Here is a 16,875-nt window from a genome sequence, read left to right on the forward strand (position 1 = left end):
CAGTTGCTTTCAGAGACCCCAGCTTTCTTTCCCGTGACGTGCTTTCTTTAACCTTTTCTAAGTCTGTTGTATTGGTAACAAAGCGGCACAGCCAGCCCAGCACTGCAGTGGCCTTTGAGTCAAGGTGCAGCGTGAACGGTGTTTCCTTACTGGCCAGGCTCTTGGAAAGGGAGGGCTCGGCGGGCCTCTTCTTGCTGATGGTGCGTGGCCTTCCCCTGCTTTCAGCAGCCGTGTCTGTCTTTCCAGCTTTACGATGTTACCTTGTTTGACTTGCTCCCTGTTAGTGGACAGCATATTTCTCGCCCTGTCCCTTGATCCCTTGGGACACAAAAGCCAAGTCCTGAAGCTGGTGAGTAAGCACTCGGTGTAGACTTTGACCTCTTCAGGAGGGCCGTCAGGGCCACCTGGCGTTCTGTCTTCACACCCCAGTCTTCTCCCGGCGTTCACCAAGCCGTGGGCCTTGCCCCACCAGAGGTCTTCAGTTAATTCAGTGTCATAACCGTATTTTTTTCATTAATGAAACAGAGAAGACAGCGTGTCACATGTAGTCACGATTGACCACTGCTCTGTGAAAACTTTGCTGTATATGTGTACATACCCATATTTAAGTGTGGGGTGGGGTCATAATCAACGTTAAAAGTTTGAAAAACGCTCGTCTACACAGTCCGTCTACAGAAATAGCTTGGCTCATAGGTTTCTAACACTCAGATATCCAATATTATAAAAACCCTTCCCCCTATCCTGGCCCCAGCTGCGAGCCCTGGTCTGCTAATAGATTCCATCTCACCCACACACTCCCTGTTTTGGGATCCCGTCTAGGGCCGGAACCTAGGGGTTCCCTGACCTCTGTGCTCCGGTCCTACAGTGCCTGCACCTCTGCTACGGTGATGACCCAGTACCGAGAGCCCTGCCGTTACATGTAAACCCCAGCTGTGTCTCCACTCACCTGCCCGACAAGAAATCGAGTCCCCGGGCCCTGCACTCCTACCTTGTCTAACACCCTCTGGGGACAGCAGTACTCAACTCCAAAACTGGGTTTTTGCTCAATAGCTTTAGCACCTGGCAGTCTAGGGTTCAGATTGGCCACTTAGTAGCTTGGTGATTTGGGTCCTTACATCAGTTCATAGATAGTCAAGGATGCTCAGTAAATACTCATTTTTCCCGCTCTTTGTTCTCCTAGCACTTATACCTGGGTTTAGCTGGGTTTCACTGTTTGATACCTGCTCCCACTGGATCTATTTTTAAGATCCACCTCTCTCTATCCTAGTAAGTAGTGTCGACTAAGCCATCCCTGACCCTGAGCTGAGATGTGACATTGAGACAGGTTTTGACTGGGAAGGGGTTACTTCAGAGGAGACAGGTCCAAGAGAGGGAAGAGTCAGCCCAGCAGAAAGGGAAGTTAAACGATAAAAGCAGAGATGGTATTCTTGTTCTCAAGCAAATTTTCTGTTCGCTTTCCTTTCTCTTACCTACCTGCCTGACAGGAATTGATGTGCTTGGATGTGTTTACTTTTTCCACTTAAAGGGCAGGGGAACATCCTGGTTCAGCTTTCTCCTCTCGAAGAGCTGCAGCCCAGCTCCTGGCAAATAGAGGGACAGTGGAACGTAGGCCCTCCTTCGCCTCTGGGTCCACATGCAGCGGTTGGTGTTTGGTCACCACGGGCCCATGTGTTTCTCTCCAGGAACGTGATCTGAACCCATTTCAGCGTGACGTTTCAACTCCCTGGGCTCACGGGGCCATCTTGCTTCTCAGTTTAATCAGTTGGTGGTCTCCCAGGATTCAGAGAGGGCTGCTGGGGTCTCTTGCTCTCTTGAGACTTCCGAATACCAAGACAGCTACAGGAATAGAGTGGGGACATCTCCTCAGCTAGGGAGACTCTTTGGGTCCTTTAAGTGACACAGCAGTCCCACCAACAGCACCCCAGTTCTGCCCCATCCAGGAGTCAGACACAAACTGAACACTTGTTGTCGCGTTACTCTTGTTTCCTCAACAGTGCTTTACCTATGGTTATGTGACCAGAAGTTTCAGTAGAACTGTTTATTTTTCTTTCTGACAATTATAATTTTTGCTTAGTTCACAGATACAGAATGAAAAATGTTTTTGGCTATTACTGTTGTAAGAATCATGGATGTCTTTCATTTTACTTGTTCCCCCATCTCTCCTTTCAAGGTTAATCTCAGGCTTTTTGGTTCTGTGAGTTTGTTGATGTCTTTTTCAAAAATCAGTTCCACTTCTCCCTCAGAGCCTGGCACTGAAGTGCCGGGAGAGAGTGAGGCAGCCCTGGTGCTCTTGCCCAGGTGACACTCGGGTAGGACTTTCACCATCCCCGTCTTCATGCGAGCGGGAGAGTGGTCCTGGCACCAGCTCCAGCTGCTCTCCTGCTGCAGTTTCTCTCCTTGTGCCGTGCTCCCCATCCAGTGTTCTGTTTGATGTCGTGTGTTCCTTTTTTGAGGCTTGGAGAGAAAGCTCTGTTCTTGAGCTTCTGAAAGACCAGGGTATAAACTATCACCTCTCCTCTGAGCTCCATGACCTTGAATCTGTGCTGTGGCCAGAAACATGAGCAGCCACCTGGCTTCATCCGTAAGGGATGTACCTTCTGTCCCGGCAGTGGTGGCCCCTCTTCTCCCAAAGGCTCCCAGCAGGTGTCTGCAGTAGCCTAGCTGCCCTGCTGCCGCGCCTCCCTGTGCCAAATCTTTTGTAACTTCACCTGAGGCTGTTTGTAAATAAGAAGTAACACCTTGCAGTCCTGCCTTATTGCCGGCAGTTACTTAGAGACACGAGCACTAAGTGCACATCCCTCCTCACCCACCCCCCCATATTTTGATTATTTTCTTTTCCTATGTCTCTAGCCTAGTTCAAGTTTTGGCTTTGTAAGTACAGCTGCAGTTTGAATATTTTGGAAATATTTATAAGTCTAATCCAGACATTAAAATGTGACATAGTTCATGGCCTCTCACAGGTGACCACTGTTGGTGATAAATATTTGCAAAATGAATGATTGAATCAAAGAGAAAGAAAAGGCAGTCTGCATTGGTTAGGAGCACCTATATTGTATAAAATACTGTCCTTGAATAGGTAGGAGTGTGAAGGGTAAGATTTTGTCCTCAGGAATCTTACAGTCTAGTTTGCAGATTGAAAGATGTGACTGAGATTCTGAGAGTGGGTAATTGTGTCAGTGATAATAATGGTAAAATAATAAGAGCTAAAATGTATTGAACCTTTCCGTATGTCGGGCATGGTACTAAATGTTTTACCTAATAATCTCCCCTAGCTCACCCAACAGCTGTGTGAAGTAGGTTTTTTACAAATAGGACAACTGAGGCTTTGAAAGGGTTCAGTAGCTTGGCCCAGGTCACAGATCCTAATAGTTACGTAGGGTGTGAATCCAGGTGTGTCTGCCTCCAGACACCTGATACTTCATCAGGATTCTGTTTTTTCTGTCTCTCCTTCTGAATGAAATACTGATGGTACTGTTGTCCCAAGTATAGCCAGAGGACAGAGGGGGAAGCTTATTTGAAGAGGAAAATGACACCAAGTTAACACTTTTGCATTGGATGTGAAAGTCAGAGAGTAAAGAGAAAATGGCTGGAATGGCTGTCAGGAGGCAGAATGGCTGGGGATATCAGTGTAATTTAGGTGAGAGAGCCATTTATTTAAGTGATCGTCCAAGCAGTGAGACTGTAGGCCCATAAGGAGTGAACAGTCCAAGATGAGGATTCATGCCACATGTTGGGGTATGTGTGTTTCCTGCATATCTTATTTAGAACTCCCCAGATGATCTTAGTAATTCCCAGATTCTGTGACTGGGATCCCCTCTTCGCTGTTACTGCTGTGATAATGTTAGTTTTTCCCACCTCCGGCGAACTAAACGCCTCCCCTTCTACCACTGCCTCTGCCCTACCTCATGTCATGGCATTCTGATCAAATGCCTGTCTTGTTACAAGGGTCAGGGGACCATCCTTGCTGGACACCAGGCCTAGTGGACCCCTTTTCATCACAAATTCTTCTTTTCTCCTGACACAGGCATCGAATGCCCCCGAGGAGCCCGAAACCTCCCAGGCTTGGTGCAGGAGGGAGAGCCGTTCAGTGAGGAAGCAACGCTTTTCACCAAGGAGCTGGTGCTGCAGCGAGAGGTAGGGCATCTTCCAGGGGCTGCTTGGATGAGGAGGGGGAGAAAGTGGGGCTCACTCGGTCTGATGGCAGAGATCAGTCTGTCCCTTTTTCCGGTGCTCGGCCTTCCCCGGCCATGATCCATTCTGTGTCTGCCCACGTCCCGTTCCTTGAGCCCTGCTTCACTGGCCAGTGGGCGTCCTGAGATGTGGGATGAACACCAGGCCGGCCCAGCCAGGATCCTAAGGCTGAGAGCTTACGGCCTTGCAGTCTCCTCCTTGGCGAATTAGCTGAGCTGCCTGCCTCCAGCTGGATCTAGAAGCTTGACTAACCCTGTCAGGGGCCAATTTTCTTTGAACGTTTATTTGTATCTTTGAGTAATTGTATTTTCTGTAGCGGGTTTTCTGACTTAATTTAATTGTATTTTTGTTTCTGCCTGTCGGGCTGGCTCTTGCAGGCAGGAGTTAGGCTGCTCAGCTGCCATGGTGCCCATCTACCTGCTAATTTTTATCAAGTCATAGTCAACAGATCCATCTGCTTTCCAGGAGTATGCCAGTCACTCATCCTGCTAGGTGGGCACAGAAAAGGAACAGTGGGGAGTGTGCTGGGCTCAGGCTTAGGATTTTAGGTCTGCCTTTTTCCTTTTTTTTTTTTTTTTTAAACTAACCCATAGGGTACCTCCTGCTTTCATGCAATATCATAATACACACAGTGAAAAAGATTATGGGGGTTCTAGAGGTTATCTTGCTCATGAGTCTTTGTAGGTTTTGGGGAGCAGATGTGTGGTCTTCTTTGGGTTGCCAAGTGATACAGATACCTGTTTATAAGCTTCCGCATCTCTCATTTTGATTTGAAACGCCAGTGAATATATTGGGGGGGAGTGCTTAATGCCCTTAATTGTCTCATCAGTCTCACATTCCGCTCTATTTTGTTTGTGGTCAGATGCATTTGTTTGTGAAGAAGCCATCCTTATGCATGCAAGGTGTCTTTCCCCTCCCCCCTATTTTGTGACTCCATAACATAGGTTGAATTGTTATCAGTTAAAGATAGCTTCCCACTAGAGAAGTATTTCAAGAATCCAAACACTCCTGTTGTCTGTCAGTAGCTGTTGAAAGTTTTTGACATTGCACAGGAATTAGGTCGAAGGAGCAGATATTTTAGAATTCCCCTCTGTAATATCCCCTTTGGATAATGCACTACAGAGCTGTTTCATGTTGGAATAAGCAGGTGAGTCCCTTTGTTGGTTGGTTGTGCTTCGGATGGGGGGAGGAAATCCCCTCACTGGGCTGCCTACGACATTTGTTAGTAACATCCTCGTCACTTACTCTCTAAGTCACATTTCTGTTCGTTGCTCACCATAGTCCTCTTCCTGTTGTTTCCTGTCTCCTAAAGCTTCTTTCCCTTTCTTTTTCAACTCTTGTTTCTCCAGCCACTTTTCTTCCTGATCATGTTTCTGGCCCGCTGGTGATATCCAAAAGCACAAGGGGGTCAAAGAGAATACTGACCACTGAAAGGAGTGAGTGGCCCAAAACTCTTTTACTCTCTCATGGTTATTATGACCTTACCTTTGTCTGTGTATTTGCTGATATTTGATTGTTGAAAAAGATTAAAAGTTTTCCCCATTTTCGTTGGTGCCTCTGACACGTAAGTTTGCAGATCCTTAGTCTAATCCGCAGTTGGTATTGATCTTTCCTGTTTGTAATGTCCCGATCTTTCATAGCCATGGGTTGGGGCTTCTTGATCGAGAACCTTACTACATTTTCTTAGCTGCTTGTTTGATTACTTGGGCTGACTGTTTTGAAAGGTCTTTATCCAGAGGAAAGATGGGTATGGCCTAAAGAAAGGATAACTTGAGATTCTGACTAAAGGAACCAGTTACAGCCTACTCTCCTGGGCATTTTCCTTTATATAATATATGAAAACTCTTTTCTGAACAGTGTAGGAATGAAGAGAGGGTTTTATTTGTTATAGGTTTATTCACTTACTTCTACCTGTATAGTACCTTCATTTTTATTCCAGGGGTTGTCCTGGGGAGCGTTTCTCTTTGCCATCTTCCCCCCCCACCCCCCAAGGATCTAGAAAAGCCTGATGGATTGGTCCTCAGATGTAGAGGTCCTTCCCACCCTTAGGAGAAGGGCCGCGGGGTTTCCTGGATGGCTGAGCAGGGGTCCGCAGCCTCACACCGCACACGGCTCTCACCTTCAGGGCAGCCTCCACTCCAGGAACTCCTCTGCGGCCAAGCTGCTGTCCTGTTGGCCGAAGTTGAATGGGTTTTCTTACCTTGTGCCTGTTCCCTTGATAATCACATTTAGCTCAGGTAATCAGGTGTTGTGAAGATGTGATTGGCCTTGATCCTGCCCCACCCCTCCTTTAAATGCTTTTTTATTATCTTATTTTGGGGCCAGGATTTCTCTACCCCCTGCCTGCTTTTCCCAGTCACTGTAAATCTGCTCTCTCGTGTAGGAAAGGAGTTAGTAGCACATGGGTCTCATGATTTCACAGCACCTCCTGCGCCCCATGTGTGATCCCACAGAGATATGGCCATTAAGTTGGACTCCAGAACCCATAGACTGAATTGAGAAGGATGTGAAGTAGGGGAGAGACTGTGTAATGACCAGCGCCCCTAGGTCAGCCCCTGCCGGGGAGCAGACAGAAAGCTGGGGTGTGGGGTGCCTGGCCCGGAAAAGCGACTCCTTGTTTATGAGGTGGGTTGTCTTAGCTTTGGGCAGACAGAGCAGGAATTGCTGCCTGTCTGCTTCTCAGTTTGGGGTGGAGACAGACTTGTAGTCTTTCCATCCCATATCCTCATGTGGAGCCTGTACCATCAAACACGAGACTCCTCTCATTTCAGCTGGCCCCCATTATCTTGAGACCTGAGAGCCCTGCTTTCCTGAAATGTGTTTTTACGATGACACTAGTCAGGACGGAGCGCCTAACATTTCTGGCCATCACTCAGCTCACTTTCCTGAGTGTCTCCCCTGCCACCTTTCATCACCTTTCTTCTTTTTCTCCATTTTTCTCCATGGTCGTTCTCCTCAGCCATTGGTTCCTCTTGGCTTTTGTTCCTTTCCCTGAGTCGGGAGTCTGGGAGGACTGTTCCAGGTCAGTGGTCTGGGTGTTCCGGCGGTGCTGCCAGCTTCAGATCATGAACAGTAAGCTAGACACCATGTCATTACCTGATTCTCTTTGTGACCTTGAAGGCCAAAGCAGCCAAGAAACTCTGAAAGGCCTTCAACAGGTCTTCTCAGCCTCACTCATCTGGTGTATAGCAGGGATGGGCAGACCCGGCCCACTGCCAGTTTTGTAAATAAAGCTTTATTGAAACACAGCCACACTAACCTTTTTATGTACTGTCTATGGCTCCTTTCATGTTATAACAGCAGAGTTGAGCAGTTACAACAGGATATATGGTCTGCAATGGCTAAAAATATTTACTATCTTTTTATCAAAAATGTTTGCTGACCGTGCTGTACAGGTTTTGCCAAGTTGGGTTTAAATGGCTTGGTACGTCCCTGAAAATGAGTTTGTTCTCATGTCCCTGGCCTTTGAGGCCGGGCTACTTCTGGACCACACAACATGAGATCATTGTGTCCCATTGGACGGCATGTGCTTGGTGACACCCCCTTTGCCAGGCACCGCCCCCTCCCCCAATACAGCTGCCTCTTTCAGGCAATTCCCTGCCACACTGCCAAGGACAGGAAGATCTGGTGTAATTTCCCAGATGGGGAATTGTGCCCGTTGCTAGCGTCTTCCCAGAAGTAGTGGTGAGAGAGAGCATTAGATAACTGGCTTAAAAGTGCAGACTCCGAGGTTTTCACACTCCAGTTATCATGTGGTCCTGGGTAAGTGATTCTTTTCTGCCTTGGCATTCCTATCTAAAACATTGATCCAGCAATCCCAAGCCATCCCCTTCCTTTTGAGGCCCTTCCTGTGAATAAAACAGTCATTTGGGATCTCTCCACACCTTCGTTTCGGAAGGCCACCTAGCCAGCCCTCGCTCATTGACCCGCTGCTGCCTCTGCAGCTCCGTCGGGAAAACCTGCGCTTTTAGAGAGGGAGGTGTAAAGTATTATTAAAGGAGATCAGCGCCGCAGTTGAACCCTCTTCACAGTTCCAGGCTGTAGGGGGTGCAGCTCCCGGGGAGGGGCTGGGGGCTCATTTCCAAGGCCTTTCTCCGTGACCCCTTTGTCCTGAGATCTCCGAAACTGCCCTTTGCTGCTGCCTGGAAAATGACGTCCTCGTGCTGGACAGTGAGCCGAAAGCTCTGGCTGCTGCCCTGACCTATTTCCCTTCTTCCTGCTGGCATCAAAAGGGAGGATGTCCCCCTGGGGAGCTCATTCTGCAGGCTGCAGTGGCCAGGGCTCAGTCCTGGATGCCCTCCCTCCCACTACCCGTGCTCTTTTAGAAACAAAAATGCATGAAAGCATTACAGGCAACTGTTGCCGTTTCAAGAGCAAGTATTTATGTTTCAGAGAAATATGGACTTAGCAGTGAATATTGGTATACATTTATGGAGGGGTTTGTGTGGGAAAGAATACTTAAATAAAAGGAAAGTGGTTCCTTCTCCTTTGTTTCAGCACCAAGTGTGCTGCATCTTGTCTGGAAAAGATAAACCGGTCTAAGCAGTTCACCACTGATGTAAATAGTGTTTTCCCCACACCCTGTCTTTGCCCAAAGCACTGTGGTATGTGCCCTCTCACCCTTCCTGCTCCTGTCTGTCTATGCGGGCCCCTTCCCTGTCCAGGAGACGCGTGGGAGGTGGAACAGTAGCCACATTACTTCTCCGGATCAAGGCGATGAGGATGGTTCCAGCCATGGGGAAATCCACCAGGGTGGAGGACACCCACTGCTCTCCGACTCTTGTCAGTGCCGTGCCCCTTGGTAGCCCTTGCTGAGCCGGGAATAATAATCTACTGGAAAAGCAAGCCAGCCGTCCAGCAATGTTGCACTTACTTGTACAAAGACACCCTATTCTAGATTATCTCTACCACTTCCCAGGAAAGAGGGAAGGCAGTAAGGCCAGCTTTCTAAACAGCTCTTTTATCCCAGGAGGCGTTAAAGGCTATTTGGGGGCTAAGGCTTTTCTCACCTCCCCGCACATTCTTGACAGTTCATCACCCACCAGGGGTCTTTCAGTCTGTTTTTTCAATGAATTTAAGACTATTTTCTTTGACGGGGGAAGGGGGGGGGCTCAGGTAAAGACTCTCTGTCTTAATAGTGATCAATCCTGTATAGCGTTTTCTAGTGCCAAAGTTCTTTCGTATATAATATATTGTTTTAATCTCACAGCAAACTTATAAGAAAAATATTACCCCAAGATTTACAGTTCTGGAAACTAAGATGCAGAGTGAACTGCCTCTATTCACAGAGCTTATTGTAGGACAAATACTAAAACCCAAATGTCTGTATTCCTAATCGAGTGCTTTTTCTCCCCCAATCTTGCCAGTTTTGCTGTTAGAAGGTGGTCATTCTTTTTAGCCGTACTGTGTATTTCTCAACCCTCAAATGTCTGGAACTAATAAATTAGTAAAGGATCTCCCTGGAGGTCCAGCACTGACTGAATGGTCAGTGCCACTGAGTCTGATTCTGGGGGCTCTCAAGACCGCAGAGGGATCTGAGGAATTTGCTGTGGCCCTGCCTCCCAAAATATCGACTCTCCTCTTGTCACAGTTCTTGTATCTTTTGACTGCCTGATTCCTGCTTCATCTGTTGCTTGGTGTTTGTGGGCCTTAATTTTTGTATGATTCCTCGCTAACCTGTCTTCTATCGGTTTCATCACGTGTATCCATATTTCTATTTCTAACCTTTCTTAAAAGAGAAATCTTGACTTAAGTGCATTGTTTATAAATACATAACTCCCCATTGCGTCTGGGATGAAGTTTAATCTCCTTAGTTTACATATATCCTTGATAACCTCTCAACTTCATGTATCACCACTACTCATTTCACAATCTGCACCTCATCAGAACTGACTTTATTATACTCAAGATTCCCCATACATAACATTCCATTCCATCTCTGCCACCCCTTGAGCCGGCTTAAGCTCTCCACCCACTATACCAACCACCCCCCTTCTTTGCTCACTTATTCCCACCTGTCCTCCTCTCAGAAGCCCTCCCTGGATCTCTCAGGCCGGGTGAGATGGCCTTCTGTCAGTCCCCAAAGCTCCTTGTCTGTACAGACATCTGTCATGGACTGGCCAACGATGCTGAAGGGATCTGTCTGTATTGGTCTCCCCACTAGATTGTTAGCTCCTCAAGGTCAAGAAGCATGCTTTGGTCTTCGTTCTTCGTATCTGACCTCGTATGTAAGAGATACTCAATAAATGTTCATTAAATTGACTTAATTGATTCCCTGTGACCTAATTCTGGAGATGGGGAAGAAGGCCTGTTCTTGTCTGTTACAGTTCTTCAGGAAAGCTCTCTAAGCTTAGCATTTGTGGGGCGGAGAGGGAGTCTCTGGAGTATAGAGGTTGGACACACAGCTGCTAATTTAGGAACTTCTCGTTGAAAAATTCCATTACTCAGACCTGACTGTGTGCTTCCTATGGGACCCTGACCTCCCTGGGTCTCCTCATCTTAGAGATGGGGTAATGAGATAATAGTATTTGAATGTTTTGTTTTGTTTTTTTTAATTCCAGTGCTCACAAAGAAAGTGTTAGTGTCCCTTCCCCACTCTCCTAATATAGGCTACTTGTCTCTTTCCCTCCCTGGTTGTTTTCCATCCTCTGCTTTTGTTGATCTAACTATTAAATGAGGTGAAGTGTTCATTGTGAAGTTCAAATTCCTGTTCACTGATAGGTTGTAAGCACCACATGAATACCAGGCTGTTATCTGCTCACTTACAGCCCCTTCATTTCTGGGCTCCTGGCCCTTGCCAGGTATCTCTAAAAGCTCTAGAAGGAGGGCCTTCAATTCCCATTCTAGTCCCATTCAGCAAAAGTGGCATCAGAGTGAGAATAGGTGAGGCTAAAATGAAGACTGTCACATCGTCCTTTCTTCCCCCTTCCCCTGGCTGCTGGTCTCCCTTATCGGCTTTTAAACTCCTTGGGAGCCGTCACCGGTCTCTTCCCAAGCAAGCTCAGCGGCGCACGCTGATGGGTGCCAGCAGTGTGCCGGCTCCAGTGGGATTCCTCTCTGCAAAGCTGCTGGCTCAGCTGGCTGTCGTCTGTTCCCTATTCTTCAGCTTGGAACTTTCATAGCTAGTCAAGCATAGAATTGCATCCATTCTTCTGAAATAGCTGCTGGGCCTAATCCTTCATTGGCTTGGCCAAGATCCTATTACCTGTAATTATGTCATGCAGCCTGACTGTATAGGTTTGATAGGCCTCACTGCCCTCCAGAGGCTAGAGTTCGCATCCCGGGCTGGCTGTTGGGATTGTGGGCAGAATAAGGTTCAGGCCCACAAGAGATTTAGCCTGCTTAGGATATATAGGAAGGTCTCAAGAAAGTAATTCTGTCTCAGGGAAGAAAATCCTTTTCAGCAGAGGGATTCTTCCTTTCCCTGGACAATGGGTCCCTACTATTGTATGTAAACTCTTCCTTGACAGACTTCTGTATTTTTTCTTCCAGTTCAGTTTGGTTTTTCTTAATATTCCTTCCAGCACAAGGAAATCAGAGGTATAGTCTTTAGACCTGCCGCATTCTGTTTCCTCCACAAGTAGAAGCCTTGGCAATGCTAAGGCAGTCCCTGACGCTGGTTTTTCCTTTCCATCTTTAGTTCTAACCCACATCAGTCCCAGAGTAAAGCTGTAAAAGGCTCAAACATGACTTCCCCTTGCATCTTTCTGCTATAATAGTCCATAGTACTTACTTTGAACTTCATCTAAATTGAGGCCTGGAAGCGAGTATAGTGGGCAGTGATTGCCGCTGGAGAATGCATTTACTGGTTTGCTAACAGATTATCACTACAAACGTAAGGTCGTAAAAATCCTTCAAACAGAGCCTTGCTAAGCAGAACCCCTGCCACCTATGGTATTCGATACTATCTGCCTGTCTGACATAAAACGACGTTCTTTATGAGTCATCCCTGTGGAAGACGGCTATTGCCAGGCACATTCAGCAGACCTCCTGGTCTACCTTCTGTAGAACTATGGAGAGCCTCTGACCCAGAACAAATGGAGAATTGCCGTCAGGAGGTAAGACACTGGTGGACTCCTCAGAGGTAAAGGTGCCTGCCGGGTGAGCTGGGTACCATTTATTTTAATTTAGATATCTCTTACCTCTTCAGTCACCCTGGATGCTCACTGCTTAAGCTTTGGTTAGGGTTCTCTTTTTAAAAAAAAAAAGGCGGGGGGAGCTAACATTCTTAATATAATGACAGAGGGCTGAAGAAAAGGGACTCAGAATTTGTGTTTTTCAGATGAAATCCCTTATTAAGTCTGTCCACTTCTTTCTGGAAGCCTAATCTGGAAATTAGTTCTGTTTCATTAATACCTTCTGACTAGCAGATCATATTTACTTTTCACACGCAAGACGGCCTCATATAGACTGCCCACTCTGTTTCCAGAAGAGCTTCACCTCAGACCCCAACACATTGGCCCACGCCCACGTAGACTTGAGTGTGAGCTTTCATGCTGGCACGTTCAGGGGTCTTCAGGCCCCATGCCTCCCTGTTCTGTTTGTCCTAACTATTCCCAGACACGCCCACTGCCTGAACGTTAATGATTTCCCCTTGGAATTACATAATTCAACTGATATCATTTTAGAACACGGCTCTTAATAAACAATAGCAGGGCTGCCTGAGCTGCCCGCAAAGAAAAGCGGACTGTAGATTGCATTTGCTCTCCAGGTAATACTAACATTCTGGTTTTTCACGTGTGACTCCCCCAGGGACACAAGCCTGACTGCTCTGGTGGATGAGCCAACCTTAACCCTGCCCTCTTCTTGCCATTAGCATGCCCACTGCCTGTGTCTGTTGCCGGACTGGACGAGATCCTCTGGGTTCCAAACCTGGCTTTATAGATGAACTTCCCACTTGCCGCTCTACCCATGACAGTTTCTGGTCAGCTGAACTTAAATGGATTTTGAAAATGAAAGTGACCAGTGGTCTGTTATGAAAAGCAGTGGTGTATGAAATAAGATTATGAGCAAGCTTGAGAATTAACAGCAGAGATCCCCTAACCTGGTCTGAACAGCATGTCTGCCCATTTAAGGACATCTTTCCCTTCCTGGCCACTTAATAAAGACTCTGTTAGTAATGTGTGCACAGTCAGACCTGGGTTCTCATTCCAGGTTCACCGTGTACTGTGTGACGTTGGACATGATCCTTACCCTCTCTAAAACCAGGGCAATCTCAGTGTGTAATAGAATTCAGTATGAATGGTGCCCCTGGGGTTATGCGCTGCAGCCGACCTGCTAAACCTAAGTGCCTCACTGATAATGAGGGCTCTTGCTCTGTAGGGTTACTTTGGAAATAATGTATATATGTAATGTGCCCAGCACTGGTGCCCCCATAGGTAGTAAACACTCAGTGAGCAACAGCTCACAGCATCATTTTTATTATGAATGAAAATTCTCTTGGAGGTTAGCTAAAATCTAGGATTGGAACTTCCCCGAGGATAAACCTCCACAGCCAGAGCAGGCAGGTTGGGCTGGGCACAGGCCTGTGTGTTGGGAGCATTTAAGTAGAATCAGGGGTCAGCCAGTCTCTTTCCTACAAAGAAGATAAAAGTCAGGGTCTCTTTGCCGCTGCTTCTGCATCTTCCTGCACATTAGAACAGCTTCTTTCTAGGCAGGGTCACATTCAGTGGAAACACTAATGCTGAGAAGTCCTGAACCTACACACAGAGCCTCTTCTAGACTTGACTTGGACCATAGATAAGCCACCCGTCACCAAAGAGGGGGAAGCCAGGACTCCATACATACCACGTGGACATCTAAGAAGGAGTGGCTTGAGTATCTGTGCCATGCACTCCGACTGCCATGGGGTATTTGGAGGATGACCTGCCAACACCAAGGGCTCTCCCATGCTTTCTCTGTACTGGACTCTGACCTTACTCATTTCCCAGTGTCACTGGGACTTGAAAATGGGGGATACAGGGATGACTTATTTAGAGCCTGGCTGGTCCACTCTTTCTTATCCTCTGATGGTGCAGTGGTGGTCTTTTTTGTCTCCATACCACCTTACCGTGACCACAGCAGTCTGATTGCCATTGAGTTTATCTTTGATCTGTGTTCAGTTGGAGGGCTGGAGGAGAGTGGAGTGCCAGGCAGGAGCTCTAAAGGAAGATCTAGATATTAGCCAGGATTAAAATGGCTAAGAAAAGGACCCACGACAAACCCTTTGGGACACTCATTGCAGCAAGAACAAAAGCTATCCACTGAACCAGGAATGAAAGGTCGAATGGGAAGCTGCTTCACTGTGCCATTTTTCTTTCCAGGTTAGCATAATGCCTTCCTCTTCTCCCTTTCCCTTCTCTTGGTTCATTGGAATTCTGTGTAATGGTCACCAGAAAAGGATCTTGGCATTGACTGTATATTCCCAGAGATGGAAGGTCATGCAAAGAAAACCAACAGTTCCGTCCTTCCCCAACCAGAGCCCTGCATATGCCACTGCACTTCAGAAGTCTCTCCAGTGCTTGCAGTGCTGGGATGCCGTTACCTCTCCAGTTAAATAAATCTAAAACTACTGACCCAGGATTTTTATAGCAACACTGCAACCTTATATGAGGAGATGCAACAAATAGTCCATTACCACTGATTGGACATGGATTTTTGGCCTGGCCACTTGCCACTTGGTGATTTTAGAATAGGGTCACTTTCGGAACTGGAAGATTCCTTGTAGGAGGGCACTGCTGTTTGCTAAATAGTTGTTGCTTATCTTCATGCCCTCTTATAGCTGCACTCCGGCTCCTGAGCGTGGAGCCGGTCTCTCTGTTTGCCTGGCAGAGACGGCCAGAGCTCATCCTTCATCGGTTTACAGGGCTGCAGACGTGGCCATTTCCAAACGCCCAGGGTGCACTTAACCACTTCCTCCTTCTAATCTCAGCACTTCCACTCTAAACACATCAGCAGCTTTATAACTTGCATTTTATTTTGCTCTGTGTTTTGGCCCTTCAGGTATTTGTGGGAGGAAGGTGGGGAGACTGGCGAACTGTGTTGTCATTGATTTCAGAATTACACAACCACACCCTGAGTCACTGTCCCTGGAGAATCATGCCAGGGCTCTCACTGCTTTCACACATGGCTTTTTATGGTTGGGTTCTGTTTTATATTTGACATGTGACTCCTACCTTGGTTTCACCATCTGCAAAATGGGAGCACTCAGCCCTGTTCCACCTGGAGAATGCTGAAAGGCATGGTGGCGAGACCCCTGAGGAGCCCCTCGTCATTCCCACGTATGCAGTAAAGGGTTGCCAGGCCCTAGATGACAGATAACCACCCACAGGCTGAGGGCACTGTGTGACCTGGAGAGGAAGCTCCGATGAGACAGTTTTTTTCCTCATCTGCATCTGAATAGTTAGACCCAGTTGATGAAACAAGAGAAGTGTCCTTCCTGGACCCTGAGATCGCACCATTCTTTACCTCGTCGAGCTAACCTTGGGTCATATTTCCCCTTTCCCTCTGCCATGCCATCTGTCTGTTACATTGCCTCTCACTTGACATGACTTTGGTTCTAATAAGCAGTACTTCGTAAACGGTAGCTGTCCCCAAGCACTGAAGAATTCTCTCGGTCTTCCTTAAAGCCAACTGCTTGGGCCAGGTCCTGAGAATCAGACACTATACGTATGTCTTTCTGTTATGGGTTGATATGCCCGTCTGTGGTAATAGTGTGCCCTGTTTCCTGCTTCGCTGGGGAACACTGTATTTACATATTACATCATCAAGCCTGTCTGCACATGATCCCAGGATTCAGATCCAACCTCTCACCTTTTGATCTTTTTGACATGTCTTTCAGCCCGGAGTGTTTCAAGGGTCAGGCTTGAACCCCGGAAGCCATTGTCTTTGTCAGTAGCAAGTATGATGCAAGATAGTTTCACCTTTATCTGCTGCCTATCTAGTTTTTTGGGGGGGTTTTGCCAGTTGACCCAGGGGGTGGGGTGAGTACAGCGAAGCTAGAGATTACTCTCGAAGCATTTGGTTCTTGCTTCCCCATACGGAATTTTAGTCAGTTGTCGAGATAACCTAGCCAAACACCACTGAAGAATGGCAAAGTCGGAAATTCAGGAGGCCTTGGGACCAGCAGCGCCTCTCAGTGTACAGGAGGAGAAGCCACGTGGCTTCTATGGAGCACAGGAGGTGCAGAGGGAGCCCCGAGGCTGCTCTCCATGGCAGCCCTGCCCGGGGTGAGGAAGGGCTCTAGTTGGCACGTTCCCACGTCCCCCGAGCATCCTTAACACCCCGTGACAGGGAGACCACCTCCAGGGAGGCCCCGTGTTCTCCCACTGCCAAGAATTCTTCTATCTGCCCTTCCTCTCTCACTTCTTCACCCTCCCTCTTCTGTTTCCGTCATTTGTACAGTATCATTGAGAGGTGTTGAAGAGGTCAATAGCAGTTCACCTTTTCCCTTATTGATTAAAGCGGCGGCAAGGACAAATGGCAGGCAGTCCCCATTCATTGATCATGAGCGATCCATTTCCTACCAAGCCGTCAGTGACCTCTCCCTCTGCCTGTTACTTTGCTGGTCTGCAACTTGGGCTACTCTTGTTGCTGGGCTGCTATAACAGGAATGAGAGAACCACTGGGTTTGGCTTGTATAACCAAAGCTGGGTGGGGAAGGAGACTGTGGGCAGTGAGCGGGAAAAGCCTGGGGAGCCTGTTCTT

General features: G+C 47.5%; 1 protein-coding gene across 1 annotated transcript in view; it reads left to right on the top strand.

Annotated features, from left to right (window-relative positions):
• Positions 1-16,875, top strand: part of SND1 (staphylococcal nuclease and tudor domain containing 1) — a 417,946-nt gene that overhangs the window by 317,974 nt on the left and 83,097 nt on the right. Inside the window, exon 16 of the mRNA XM_060020832.1 lies at positions 4,025-4,134. Coding sequence (XP_059876815.1) covers positions 4,025-4,134 — 110 coding nt within the window. The remainder of the gene's footprint in view (positions 1-4,024; positions 4,135-16,875) is intronic.

This window comes from Delphinus delphis, chromosome 9 (assembly GCF_949987515.2).
Source record: "Delphinus delphis chromosome 9, mDelDel1.2, whole genome shotgun sequence".
NCBI classification, from domain to species: Eukaryota; Metazoa; Chordata; class Mammalia; order Artiodactyla; family Delphinidae; genus Delphinus; species Delphinus delphis.